General features: G+C 36.6%; 1 protein-coding gene across 1 annotated transcript in view; it reads right to left on the bottom strand.

The window, feature by feature from the left end:
* Positions 1–545: 545 nt before the first annotated feature.
* Positions 546–14752, bottom strand: part of CHST9 (carbohydrate sulfotransferase 9) — a 383826-nt gene continuing 369619 nt past the window's right edge. Inside the window, 1 exon segment of the mRNA XM_044666462.1 lies at positions 546–1547. Within this exon segment, the coding sequence (XP_044522397.1) occupies positions 546–1547 (1002 nt within the window).

Genomic DNA, 14752 nt, shown 5'->3' with positions numbered 1-14752 from the left:
CATTCGCATACTGTATATCATATAATGCATTCTGAACTAAATTAAAATGCTTAGGTACAAAATATCATTTCAAAATTGATTTATCATTGCAATTGATATGAAAGCTTTGAGTGAGTTACAAAACTGTCCGGTGGTTTTATTAATATGCCACAGAGAGTAAAAAATAAATCCATGCACTTTAGACAATGGATTGTCTAGAAACCAACAAAAAACCATGCTATTTTAGATGCTTTTGAATACCATTACAAGAGTGCTGTTTTAGCTAATGCAACAGCTGGCTATGTTATTGCTTCCACACTATAATCCATAATGCAAAAGTAGCTCTTTTCCAGACATTTTCATGCCATTCAAATTGTTTACATATCTCCTTTATGTGATTTTCCTATAATTTTGTGCCAATTGGTGTCATGTTATTTGGCAAAATTTTCATTCAGTCAAGACAACTGCATCAGTTACATTTCTTCAATATAGAGAACTATAGGGAAGATATAATTACTGATTGGAGCAGATTATCTTCAACAATGGAAAAGGTTACTGTATACCAGCTATACAAATGGTGTTGTATAATTAAACATCAAATAGTCCAGGTAATAAAAATCATAGATCAATTGCCTCTCCATACTGGACAAGTCTTTCAAATACTGTCTTACAACATCTGCGTTGGTCCTTTCATCAGAAGAGTGCCTATCCTTAAAGTTTGGGAATTTTAGCCCTCTTGGAGCACCAATCAGCTGCAAAAAGTAATTGGCATCTTCTTCCAAAGTTTCAAATTTCCCTACAAAATCATAGTTGATCAAACAAGGATAGCAGAGTTTACTGACCCTTTCCCAGTGTATGTCCATTCCCACTGGGCGGTGGGAATCCAGTAAATAGTGGATAAACTCTTTGAATTTTACACCAGATCCATTATTTATTTCTTTTTCACATGCATTGGGTCGATATTTCTTAATAATTGCCTTTCCAAACACTGGATGGTAGTAGCTATTTGGGTGTTCAAACTTATCCCTAAATGCAGACACTAACCTTTCCATGGGATCACGAACAAAAACGGCTTTGGTATAAGTATTTAAACGGGTATATATCCCTTTCAAATCAAAGCTATCTAACTTCTTCAAATGTTTCCCATAGTGCACAGCATTATGAGTGATATTGTAGGCAGAAGAGGCTAAGCCATTCAGCACCATGAGAATTCTTTTCCAGTTAGAGCAGCCAGCCTTAGGTACTTCGCAATAGAGGATTTTGTGTCGATCTTCCACATAGATTCTGGATACCATATGAAAAAGATGGGATTGGGCGTGGTTCCCACTCCCATATTTCTTACAGAAATCTTGGAGGAAAGTTCTTCTTGTTTCCTGAGCTGCATCAGTTTTCTTCCATTTGTCACCTTTGATTAAACTTTTGTTCAGAGGGCGACTGTCCAGTGGCCAAGTTATTTGGTTCAATTTCTTGAAAAGGGACTTTGTGATTCGGTGCTGTTCATTCAACTTGCTATTTGGAGAGCCTATTGTCTCACTTAAAGCCTGAGCATCTCCTTTTAAATGGTTGACCTCACTCAGGGACCCAGAGAATGTCTTAGTAATAATAAAACTCTCATTGTTTTGCTTCAGTTCCCCTAGGACCTGGTGCTTGGAATCCTGTTAAAACAAAAAACGACAAGTTATTAAAATATGGCCATAAATGTACCAGTATTTCTAGCAAACTAGGCAAATTTGTTTCCAAACTCACTGTAGACAACAGGTTTCATATGTGATATCAAAATAGCTTAGTATTTCATACACTGGCTCTGTTCAGTTTCATCAAAAGACTAACATCTACTTCTATAACTTCAACGATCACCTCTCTACAAATGATTCTTTCTCTTTAGGGCTCTCAATTGCCTGTCAGGCCCCTTTAAATGTGAATTGTTTCATTAGCACCTCAAATTCATGATCAAAACGGAATTAGAGTTTAAAACTTCTCAAATAATGGATCTGTGTAGGATACATCTTTGTATACCCCTAGTATTTAACTGGTCATATAGAAGAGACCCTGTGAAACTCTTCTTGGAAGGGTATTCATTTCCCTCCTCTATCGCTCTGAGCCATATAACTTATGGAGGATCATGTTTCATAATGTTTATGTACCAATAAAGAGGCAGCAGTAGCTAATGGGTATAGAGATGGCTTGGAAGACAAGAGGACCTGGGCTCAAAATCCACTTCTGAAACATGCTGCTGTGTGACCCTAGGCCCCTGACTTTTGAAGGAATTTGTTGTTGTTCAGTCTTTTCAATTGAGTTGGACTCTTTGTGACTCAATTTGGAGTTTTCTTGGTAAAGATACTGGAGTGGTTTGCCATTTCCTTTTCTAGCTTATTTGACTGATGAAGAAACTGAGGCAAACTAGGTGAAGTGATGTGCCCAAGGTCACACAGCTAGTAAGTGTCTAAGGAAGGGTTTCAATTCTGGGGATGGGTCTTCCTGATGCCACACCTGGTGCTCCATCCACTGTGACAGCTAGCTTCTCCTCTAATGGTCTAGGAAACTCTTTGACACTAAAATTTGCAGAGAAGACAGCAACCTCTTTTTTTTTTTTTTCTAAAACCCTTACTTTCCTTCTTGGAGTCAATACTGTGTATTGGCTCCAAGGCAGAAGAGTGGCAAGGGTAGACAATGGGGGTCAAGTGACTTGCCCAGGGTCACACAGCTGGGAAGTGTCTGAGGTCAGATTTGAACCTAGGACCTCCCATCTCTAGGCCTGGCTCTCAATTCACTCAGCTACCCAGCTGCCCCCGACAGCAACCTCTTTTGTCAGAGGGGGTTTTCTCATCAGGAAGTTCCTTATGCCACTGAAATCATAGATCTAGTTTCTCTTTTGCTGTTCTGTGAAAGAATTTCATAATGATTACTGGATGATCATGGTGCCTCGTTGTTACCCTAGGATTTTGAACCTCTGCTAAGGTGCAAGGGTTCCCAGATAATTGAGATTTTCAGATTAGAATGTAAAGATCTCTTCTGATTTAATGTTGTCAAAGAAGTATTGGATTTTTTAGTGAGTTTCGAAGGTAAACGTTTAACTTTTAGGGATTCTAAGGTGTGCTAGGGGTGTCCTTGGGGTAGGGGGACTGAATCCAATTCCTCAAGGTGCCCACCAAAGTAACTTAGGATCAGTAATGAAAGAAACATAATAGGGGGTCTGGAAAGAAGCCTTCCTTAATGCATATAGAATCCCAAGGCATGCTTTTGCCTTGATCTTAAGTCCCAGGGAGTTTTGAATATTTGAATTTCTAAGAAAAGTCTTGGGTTTCTAATCCTAGATTAGAGATTCCCTTTTCTGAAGGTGACACACATAATCTTTAAGGAAAGATGCATTAAGTTTGGGCTACAAAAACAAAATAAATAAACAAAAATTGCTTTTGTATAATATAAACATTGGTCAGTGTGTATATAATTTATTTTTTATCTATATCTCCTCTTATAAATGTGATAATATGATGACATTTTAGAGTAACTTCTCGAATGAAGATAGTTCATTTCTGTGACTTTGTATGGAGCTATAGATTGACTAAATTTAAAAATGTTTAGCAAGGGCTTTATGTTGTTCACAGCATTCACTGGGTTAGACCCTGGGCAAGACACAAAGATTAGGATATAGTCCTCTTGGAGAGTTTACAGTCTATTAAGGGAGGATAATGCTCACAGAGAAAACTGTAATACAAAATGATACTTAATCAGTTCATTAGAGAGGAGCAAACTAAGTGCTATTCTAGGTCCGAACATTACTAGATTAGGAATTAGGATGAAGGAAGTCTTCATGGAAGAGAAGACATTGGAGATGGTCCTTAAAGGAATAGAAATGGTCCTGGGATTTCATTGATATAAAGTACTCTTGGGTGAGCAAACTGTCTGTAGCAATACAGGTAGGCAACTTTTGTGCAACTTGTTATTTCACAACCATTATGATCCAGAGGTAGGCTTTGAGTCCATCTTCCTCCACACTGCCACGTTAAATGCCTTAAATGAGGGGTCAAAGTTCAAAATCGGTAGAAATGTTGGTGGGGGTAGGAATGGGATGGGAAGAACATCACAGACTTAAGAAATAATATCAGAAAGGGCACAAGGTGGGACATGGCGGGAAATTTATGGTAGAGAAAAAGAGCAAATACTCTAGTTAGATTGTAGTGTAGAGTACTTGGAAACGAGAACTAGGGAATAAAGAGAATAGATGAGAAAGAAAGAAAAGAAAAATTTAAGATGAAAACAAACAATGACTTTGGGAACTAGGAGTAAAGAGTAATTTTTACCTACTCACAAGCTCAAATTCTTAATGTATTCTAAAACTATTCCAAGTAAGCACTCTTTATAGAATGGGATTATTTGTACATATGGGTTCAATGTCCTGATTTGTATGGCTCTTTTCTTGGATGTGAAGAATTAAGCAGTGATTTTACAATTATTCTTTTCATTCTAAAATTAATTTCCCTATGGTTTTTTTCCCTTGCAGTCAAAATGTTTGTTGTTCTCTAAGAAGCTTAAAATATGAAGGCCAGAGATGTAGCAGAATGTGGAAAAATCAATGGAAAGTTTCTATTTAGTGTAATGTTGTTACTCTGGATTGGCAAGACCATCAGAGACTGAAAACAGAGTATCGCCACATCTGGACAAATAAGTGTTTTCTTCAAGGAGTTCAATATATTTTATAGATTTATCATTACAAATTCCCTCTAAGTTATAGGGAAGAGGCAAGGCTATTCTTCTGCTTTCTCATTTCCAAATGGCAACATTATGGTATAGACAGGTGAAATAACTTACTCAAGTAAGTTTCCTCACAGTAAGTCAATGATGAAGTCAGGACTATAGTTCAATTCTCCCAAATTGAGGTCCTACATATTTTATTCAGCAGAGCACATTTTTTTCCACCACTACGTCTCCAATCTTAACACAAGATTTGTGAACAGCTGTACCATGTTTATATGAAACACCTTCAACCGTAAGCTTCTCTGGGAAGCCTTTCTTGATCTCGTAATGCAAGGGTCTTCCATTTATTGATTACCCCCAACTTATTCTGGATCATATCTTATTTGTACAAAACTGTTTTTGTGTTATCTCTCCCACTAGATAGTGAGCTCCTTGAGAGCATAGACTATTTTATAACTTTCTTTTTATTCGCAAGGCTTAGCAGAGTGTCTAGAACCTATTAAGTGTTTAATGAATGCATATTGACTAACTAATATTACAATGCCAGATTCCATGAGAAAACCAATGAGCCTCAACTCAATATGCTTAAATTTTCCACTGAGTCATGTTTAAGGGCTGTGTAGTACCAGAGACAAAGATTTAACATGAAGTCTTATCTTTCCCAAACGCATTTCATAAACTCTCTCTTGATTTATTCTCAAAATTAAAAAAACAAAACACAACAAACTTTGGCCACAAAGATAGGCAAGATAGATAGGTCATAAGAGAAACATATGGTCCCATTATTCTGAAATCAGAATGTTTTAGTAAGCTCAGGGCTGGAATTCCATTGGCTACTTGAATAAGTAAACAGGAGAAAGGTGGCCTATACCTGTAGTATATGGGTAATAAATGAGAAAGCATGTCTTCAAAAGGATAACCATTCTTCATTTTTCCTGGTAAAAGTGCTTATTTAGTATCTGTCTCTTTGAGGGTACTGTGTTAAGCACTGTTATAAATCAATTAGACAGACACAGTCTTTTTTTATGTTTGGTACTTCCTTTTTATTATGTGTACATTTTATTTCCTGAAAGAGGCCAAGAAAGGACATTTGTGTGAGCTACCTAGAGAAAATCAGCTTGGAGGGGAAGGGGACAGATCTGAGAAAAAAAATAGCTCCTTTGAGGTAAAAATACTGATTTATTATAGAAATATATTATTTCTTAGGAGTTAATTTAGATGTCTTTTTAGATCTTTTATGTTTATTGTTCTGAAACTGATTATCTGTGTTATATCTGGCAGAAATATTAGGTTTCTCAACCTAAAGCAAAAGGTGGAGATAGCTATACATGAAAAGGCTCTGCTTTGATACAGGAGAGCAAAAAGCTGTCAGAAGGAGCCAAAATAGAAGTTTCAGGATGAGAAACTAGGGATTTAGAAGGTAGAACCTGTATACAGAAGCCAGAAGACAAAAGCTAATGAAGCTCAGAATCTTATAGAGTTAAGAGGTCAACAGAAGCTGAGAAACAGAGTAAGAGGCAGAAGGAAAGAGCAACAGCTACTTTGAGATGAGATAAGCTAACAAGAGAAGCTCTACAGTTGGTGTGGGGAGCTGATCTGACTGAAGAAAAGCTTAGGTGTTGGGGGCTGATTGGAGAAAGCAGAAGTCTCACCAATTAGAAAAAGCCTGGATTGCTTTCTTTAGTACTATCTACTGCTGGAGAGAAGGGAAGCCCCTCGGAGGCCTTCCTACTTTCCTTCTACTTGAGCCTCTATGGCTCCAGAAAGGGAAACCCCTTAAATCCCATAATGCAGACCTGGAGAGCCCTGCAGATTCTTGCCTTAAAAAAGTGGCTTTTTATCAGAAAGAGTATATCCTAGAAACTAAGCAGGTCCAGGGCTTAAGATTCCTATTTTCCAAAAGAGCTAAATACTGTCTTGATGTGTCAAGGATAGAAGTGGCTTTATCCAATAGTAGAACAGAGATGTTTGAGAGAGGACATTCCCACCCACAAAGTGACATAAGGTACATATGGAAGACTGTTCTCTAAAAAGACCAAAGGCATTAAGACCTGTAGTTGTGAATTGGTCTACTCATATGGGTTTCCCTACTCGTTACCATTGCTAGATTGACACAAGTTTGTATCTATTCTCCCCCACAGATACTAAGTGTAATACTTTTTGGGAGAATGTGGCTTAGGCTTATAGTTTGATGTTTTGTTGTAATTATTATTGATTTGCCTTATGTTAGTAAATGTTTCACTATTAAGGTTTAGAATATGCACATTAATTACTTCTTTAAAATCTTTCTGTTTTTAGGACAAAACATTCTCAAAACTATATTACTTCTTACTTAAACCATCTCTCTTACTGTATGCAACTTGCAGACCCTCGGGATCCTCTCAACTTACTTATCTTTCACAAAATATTGACCTGCTTTTATAAAAAAATTCCTACAACAACACTGTATTGCATTTGATACTGGCAGTTACAATTTACTCATTCACAGATGTATCTATTTCAGATGAATGACACAGTCTGGCTTTTTTTTTTAACCCTTTCCTTTTGTCTAAGAATCAATACTAAGTAGTGGTGCCATGATAGAGGAGTGGTAAGGACTAGGCAGTGGGGTTAAGTGATTTGTCCAAAGTCACATGGTTAGAAAGTGGCTGAGGCCAAATTTGAACCCAAGACCTCCCACCTCTATGCCTGTCCCTCAATCCACTGAGACACCTAGCTGCCCCCAACAGCTTGGCTTCTTGAAGAACCCAGTCTTTTATTCCTTTTGAACATCCAAAATCCATCCAATTAAACGACATCAATAACTATGGATCATGTAAATACAGACAGATTCCTTTGCCATAAATAACAGAATTCTTCAGGAGATTAAAAACATATAAACTAAATAAACATTTGCAAGTTGTATAGCGAGTTGAATTTATTATCAAATAAGTTGTCCTTTTCACCTTCAATATTTCTATTACTAGATCTCTGATTATTCTCCAGTTGACTATACTTGAAACCTTAGTATCATCTTCCCTCAATTTTAAGCTCCTTTATATCTAATTAATCAACCCCACAACTCTCCTTCCCTCCCTCCCTCTCTCCCTTCATCTCTCTCTCTCTCTCTCTCTCTCTCTCATTCTCTCTCTCTCTCTGTATTTGTGAAATGATGCCTTCCTTTTCTAATGGGGGAGGGAGAGTTTTTAACTGGGTATTTTAATGTAACAAACAAACAAGTATGTTTAAATTAAAAAATAAAAAATAACAATCTCTGAAATAATCCTTTTTTCCCCACTCTGACACTTTATTGTCTTAATTGACTTCAATGGACTGCCATATTAATGTTTCATTAACTACTCTTCTAGAATCCTTTGGCCCATGTTTTTGATCTGAAAATCCTCAACTCTGGATGACGCTCCCTATCTGGTTTCGTCACTTTTGCACCTGGGCTGACTAAGCTGACTAGAGGAAATAATGAAAGAGTTGATTTTGTTCACTATAAATTCATGATACCATTTCAGAATAATACTCAGTACTCTTTATTAATCTTGTAGGTGATGTGGTGTCATGAAAAATGCTAGATTTGTAGGTACAGGACCTGGTTTGGGATCCTGTTCCTGTTACAAGCCAGCTATGTAACCTCAATTTATTTGACTTCCCACCATCTCAGTTTGCTCCTCTGTAAAGTTAGGTGGTTGGATTAGATAATCAATAATCAATTCCTGCTCTAAATCCCACGAATCTTCTACTCCACCCTTATCTTATTCACCACATTGAATGTTCTAAAACTTTTCTCCTCTCCTTTACTAACTACAGCACTTGCTCTCACACAGAAGATGACTTAGATTCCTACTTCACGGAAAATACTGGCGGCCCTCAATGACAATTCATTTGGTCTGCTTCCTCCATGTCTTGGACTTCTATTTTCTCTCTGCTCCTCTCCAAAGACTGAAGACATTTCTATTACTTACTGTGTCTAATTCCTATACTTGTGCTCTTAATTCCATTCTTTCCAACCTGCACAAGAGCCTGCTAGAGCCAATAATCTCTGCTCTCTCATGCATCTTCATTCTATTCATTTCTATCTCTACTGATTCTTTCCCATCTGACTATAAACATTCACAGTACTCTGTTGTTACTGAGCAATTTTTTGGCCATGTTTGATTCTGCATGTCCCCCATTGGGGTTTTCTTGGCAAAAATACTGGAGTGGTTTGCTATTTCCTTCTCCAGCTCATTTTATAGATGAGGAAACCGAGGCAAGGTCTTTTCAAGGTCCTATCAAATGCTTTGCCTATTTCTGCCTCTGTGCATTTCCTCATTCTGTTGCCCCTATTATAACTGCTTTTCCTGGTCAATTGAGATCACATTCACCATTCAAAGTCAAGCTAAAAATCTTTTCCATGAAACTCTGCCCACATTTTGCTAATCTTCTTTTCCAGAACTTCGGCAACTCTCAGGGTTGGCTGGTAGCCAACCTTTAGTTTGCACACCAATTCACTGCTGTTTATATTTAGTTTTGCTTTTCCAATTAGATTGTAAGATTTCAGAGGGCAGGAATCATGTGACAAAGATCTATGCACTTTTAAGGCACTTATTAAATTGTTGATTGTTGAAAAGAGTAAATTCTGTGAACTAGTTCCTTCAGTATTCAAATAATATGAAGAAAAGTGATTACTAGCCCTTCTTCATTAAGATGAGAACCAATGTGTAATATATTAATTTTATCCAAGATAACCAGATGAGGCTGTATTGTAATCTCTTTCTCTTTTGCTGAGATAATTTCACTTGTTTTTGAGTTTATGAGGCCATAAGTGGATTCCATCTGTTGATGAACATATTTCTAAGAGCCATTTAGTCTCAAGTACGGAATACTTGGGGGTAGGTTAAATTATAACTTTTATATTAAGTGCCATATTAGTAAGAGAACAAGAATTGGAAGCATGTGTTCAGTTTCAGTCTTTCATTTTCAAGGCTTAAGTCAGACAAAGAATTAATTTCATTTGTTTACAAAGTGGATTATGCCTAACAAAATCTATTTTGTTTATAGTAACATTTTAGTCAATCTATTGTTTCAGAAAAGAAGAACAATCTGATTGGTTAATTATTCAATATAGTAAATTACATTATTCCATATCCACAAAACATTGGCCTAATTTAATTAGCAAATAATAGCATGATGAAAATATTCCTTTTTACATCAATTTCAAGCTACGCACATTCCAGTGATGGAACAGAGAAGAATCTTGTGTATTTCATTGTCTTTTGATGGTAGACCATGGGATGTAATATAGTACTTCTGTGGACATTGAACTTTGTCCACATTAAGAACAATAAAAATGAGGTAGGTTTCACTGGGACCTTATAATGGAACACAGGATTTTCTCTTTTTGCTTATGATTACATTAAATTTTAATTCTCCAGAAATATGTATCTTGATGTAGTCTAGATAAAAGAACAGCATTAAATGAAATTTATCTTCAGTTCAAATTTGACATAGAAAAATATTTATTATTATTTTTCTAATGGAAAGATGATTGATTAGGGATTTGATTCACTTTAGTCTAATTGAGGGCAGCTAGGAAGTGCGGTAGAAAGAATTCTAGGCCTAAAGTCAGGATGACCAGAGTTCATATGTGGCCTCAGACACTTTTCTAGCTGTGTGACCTTGGGCAAGTCACTTAACCCTGTTTGCCTCAGTTTCCTCATCTATAAAATGTACTGGGGAAGGTAAACAACTGCACTATCTTTGTCAAGAAAACCCCAAATAGGATTGCAAAGAGTCAGCCTCTACTGAAAATGACTAAATGAGAAAATTTAAATGAACAAATTAAATGCTTACCATGTATAAGATATTGTACTAGAAGAGATGGAGTTCCCTGCCTTCATGGAACATACAAACTAATGGTTGGAGTGAATAAGCCTTCATTCATTTCAGTTAGTCTAACTCTTCATGACCTCATTTGGGGTTTTCTTGGCAAAGATACTGTAGAGATTTGCCATTTCCTTCTCCAGGTCATTTGACAGATGAGGAAACTGAGGCAAACAGGGTTAAATGACTTGCACAAGGACATACAGTGATTACATGTCTGAGGCTAGATTTGAGCTTAGGAAGATGAGACCTAGCACTCCAGGTCCAGAGCACTATCCATTGTACCCCCTTCCTCTTCTGGAATGAATAAGATAGATTTACAAATAACTATGAAACAGGGGAGAATATGATATAGTCCACAATAAGGGCACAATATACTAAGTGGAGGGAGTACAAAGGAGGTGGCTATCACATATGAGAATTATAAGTGAAATATCAGAGAATTATAAATGTAAAATATATAGTAACAGTTAAACAAAATATATAAAATAAGCAGAGAATTATAAATGAAAGATTAATTTGAGCTGAGTCTTAAAGAATGATAGGATTGTGAAAGGTAGATAAAACAGAACAAGCAAAGACTTTGAAGCAAGCATATGTGTGTTTAGTCAACAGTAGTCTAATTTGACTTTGAGTTTAAGCAGAGAGTGGATAGAGTTTAGGCTAAGTAGTTTGGTGTCACACTGGGAAGGATCTTGCATGCCAGGATGAGGAATTTAGAATTAATTAGGTAGGTGATGTGGAGCCCATCAAATGTTTTTGATTAAAGAAATGACATGTCGCATGGCTAGGACTGTACTTTGGGAAATCTTAAATTATATATATGTATATATATTTACGTCTATATGCATTTATATATTTGCACATATACATTTTCTCAATCACTACATGGATTTTACAAAATTGACCTGATCTTTCTTGATCTAAATTTTCAAAGATCAACAATTTATTTTCTTGAGTACTCTCTCCATCAAGGAGACTTCTATTCCTTTGTTTATGGTTGTCATAGGTTGCGTGGTTGAAAAAACCATCATTACCAAGTGGCCACTTTTCTGGTGATGAGTGTAGCAAAGCTGACTCTTCGATAACAGACATGCAATCTCTTGCTGGGTGTCTTTTCAAAACCTATCTGGTTTGACAGCTCTCCTAGACATAGTGTTCCACTTCCATGGCTGTGAGGAATTAAGGTCCAAACTATACCAGGCTAAGATCCTCAAGTAAGAATTGCCCTTAATTGTATTTAGAACTGGTATATTCATGTCTTCTTATATCGGAAAGAAACTCAATATATAAACAAATATAGAAGCAAAACATATGTAAATAAAATCTATGGGTAGAAAATTTCAGTCATTTATTTTAGACTACCTCTCAGTGCAATGACATAATGATCATAAGACCCATTCCAACTCTAGTTTTTGAGTTCAACATATCAACGAAGGCTTTCCCTATGGAAGTATTATTGAAGCATTCAGTACTTATGGGGCACCTGCTGATTGTGCTGGATGATGACTAATAAGATTTGTGGCCATGGATCAATGGTTTCAACCTTTTTAACCTAATTGAACTGACCTGAAAAACTGATAGATTTTAGTTTTAAGTCTTCTCTTCAGCTCACCCTCAAATGAGGATGTTAATGACTGAGAAATGAGAAAGAAGCAGACAATGGAAGGGAAAAGGAAGAGAAAGTGACTGAACAGATTATCAGCCTTTCAATTGAGTTGCCTAGATTTATATGCACACTCTTTTTAGATGACCCAATTTATTCTTGTTATATAGTAACATTAACCACCATTTTTTGTTCACTTAGATGATAAATCTTTCAGTATGGAAAATCAGTAGCCCATAATCTTTACATTACATATATGTGCAATAAATCTATTATAACTGACTGTAAAAACCTTACAGATGGGCTTTAGGAATACTTTTTAAGAATACCAAAAGGGGATGCCATGAATGTTTATTCAGAGGGTGTTGGGGCATATCAGAAGGGGGAAGGGGATTATTTCTATTTTAGTTTTGCCTTCTTTCACAATTTCATCTGAGATTGTAGTAAAAAGATATCAGTACAAAGCAGACACTAAAGGTTTTATCCTGATGGTTTGTTCTTTCCTTTTGAGAGAAGGAAAGTAACTTTAGATGAGGTTCTAAGGATTATGCATTTATTTTACTTTTTTGAAATGGTTTTAAGTTTTTGGGCATTTTCTTTCTTTCTTTTAATATTTTATTTTTTAGAAACATTTTCCATGGTTACATGATTCTTGTTTATACTTTCCTCTTCACTCCCCTTCACCCCCCCATATCCAACACACATTTCCATTGGTTTTAACATGTGTGATCAATCAAGACCTATTTACATATTATTGATAGTTACATTGGTGTGGTTGTTTAGTGTCTACATCCCCAACCATGCCTCTGAATGTGGGTAGCATTCTTTTCTGTAAATCCCTCAGAATTGTCCTGAGTCATTGCATTGCTGCCAGTACAGAAGTCCATTACATTCGATTTTACCACAGTGTATCAGTCTCTGTATACAATCTTTTTCTGGCTCTTCTCCTTTCACTCTGCATCAATTCCTGGAGGTCTTTCCAGTTCACATGGAATTCCTCCAGTTTATTATTCCTTTGGGCACAATAGTATTCCATCACCAACATATACCACAATTTGTTTAGCCATTCCCCATTTGAAGGGCATCCCTTTGTATTCCAGTTTTTTGCCACCACAAAAAGCTCAGCTATAAATGTTTTCATACAAGTCTGTTTATCTATGATCTCTTTGGAGTACAAACCCAACAATGGTATGGCTGGATTGAAGGGCAGGGAGTCTTTTAGAGCCCTTTGGGCACAGTTCCAAATTGCCGTCCAGAATGGTTGGATCAGTTCACAACCACACCAGCAGTGCATTAATGTCCTAATTTTGCCACATCCCCTCCAACATTCATTACTCTCCCCTGCTATCATTTTAGCCAATCTGCTAGGTGTGAGGTGATACCTCAGAGTTGTTTTGATTTGCATTTCTCTAATTATTAGAGATTTAGAACACTTTCTCATGTGCTTATTGATAGTTTTGATTTCTTTATCTGAAAATTGCCTATTCATGTCTCTTGTCCATTGTAATGGGGATAATTTGAGGAAAGGTGTTTGGGATAAGGGAAATTGAAAGGAGGATGTTGGAGACTTGCTAAGTGGGTAATCTCAGTTACAAATAGGCTGGGATTAAAGGAGATTCAGGGTATATAATAGGACTGAAGTCAGGAGTATAACACAGAAGGAAATGGAGATCTTTTAGGGAGAAGAGAAATTAAACTAAACAGACAAACACAGCAGGCTTACAGACTGGGACTTAGACTCAAACACAAGCTGAGGGAAATAGACTAGACTGAAATTAACAAACAGGCTTTAGTTAATTTCACAGGAAGGGACCTGTTTTGAAGTAACACCTTCCTTCAAGATGGATGCCCCAGCTTCCCTCTAAGCCCAGAGTATGTTGTCTCTTTCCCTCTTCTTCCCTCTTGATAACTAACAGACAAATTACACTAATAAGGCTGTTGAAACTCAAAAGGGTTTATTTTGTTTGAAGGATATTTGTTAGGAAGGTGGATCAAAGGAAAGCCCTATCAGTTGTCTCAGGAACCTCAGGTGGGGAAGGGAAGTAAAGATGGAGTCTGAGTAGGACCTGCCTTTAAACTCAGCTTTACAAAGTGCTATTGCTATCTAAAGGGAATAAATGATGACTGACTAACTATAACTAATGCTGTCAATTAGATAACTCTTCACAGATTTAACTCCTCTATAATTACTCTCCTTATTAACTCCACAGACATATAAGGTAAGGGAGGGAAGGCAGGGATGGTATTAGGAAAGGAAGATATAAAGAGTTTATCTAAAATAATAATTTCTTAAGTAAATATATCAAAGCTAGGCTAAATTTCAATATTAAAGCTAGGTAATCAAAGCAGCTCGGCTCATTGACAACCTCCCTCCACGGAAGATCCAGCCAACTGCCTTTCCTCAAGATTCCAAACCTCTAACAGCTTTTGGAACTCAGCCAAAGCTAGAAAAAACTATATCACCCAAATTCTGTATTCTACACCATTTATCAATTGTGGAATGGCTTGGTTTTTTATACAATTGTTTTAGCTCCTTGTATATTTGAGTAATTAGACCTCTGTCAGAGTTTTTTGTTATAAAGATTTTTCCCCAGTTTGTTGTTTCCCTTCTGATTTTGG

The sequence above is a fragment of the Gracilinanus agilis genome, chromosome 1, assembly GCF_016433145.1.
Source record: "Gracilinanus agilis isolate LMUSP501 chromosome 1, AgileGrace, whole genome shotgun sequence".
Lineage (NCBI taxonomy): Eukaryota > Metazoa > Chordata > Mammalia > Didelphimorphia > Didelphidae > Gracilinanus > Gracilinanus agilis.
Note: the sequence above shows the minus strand (reverse complement) of the source record. Positions and strands in the feature narration are given on the sequence as shown.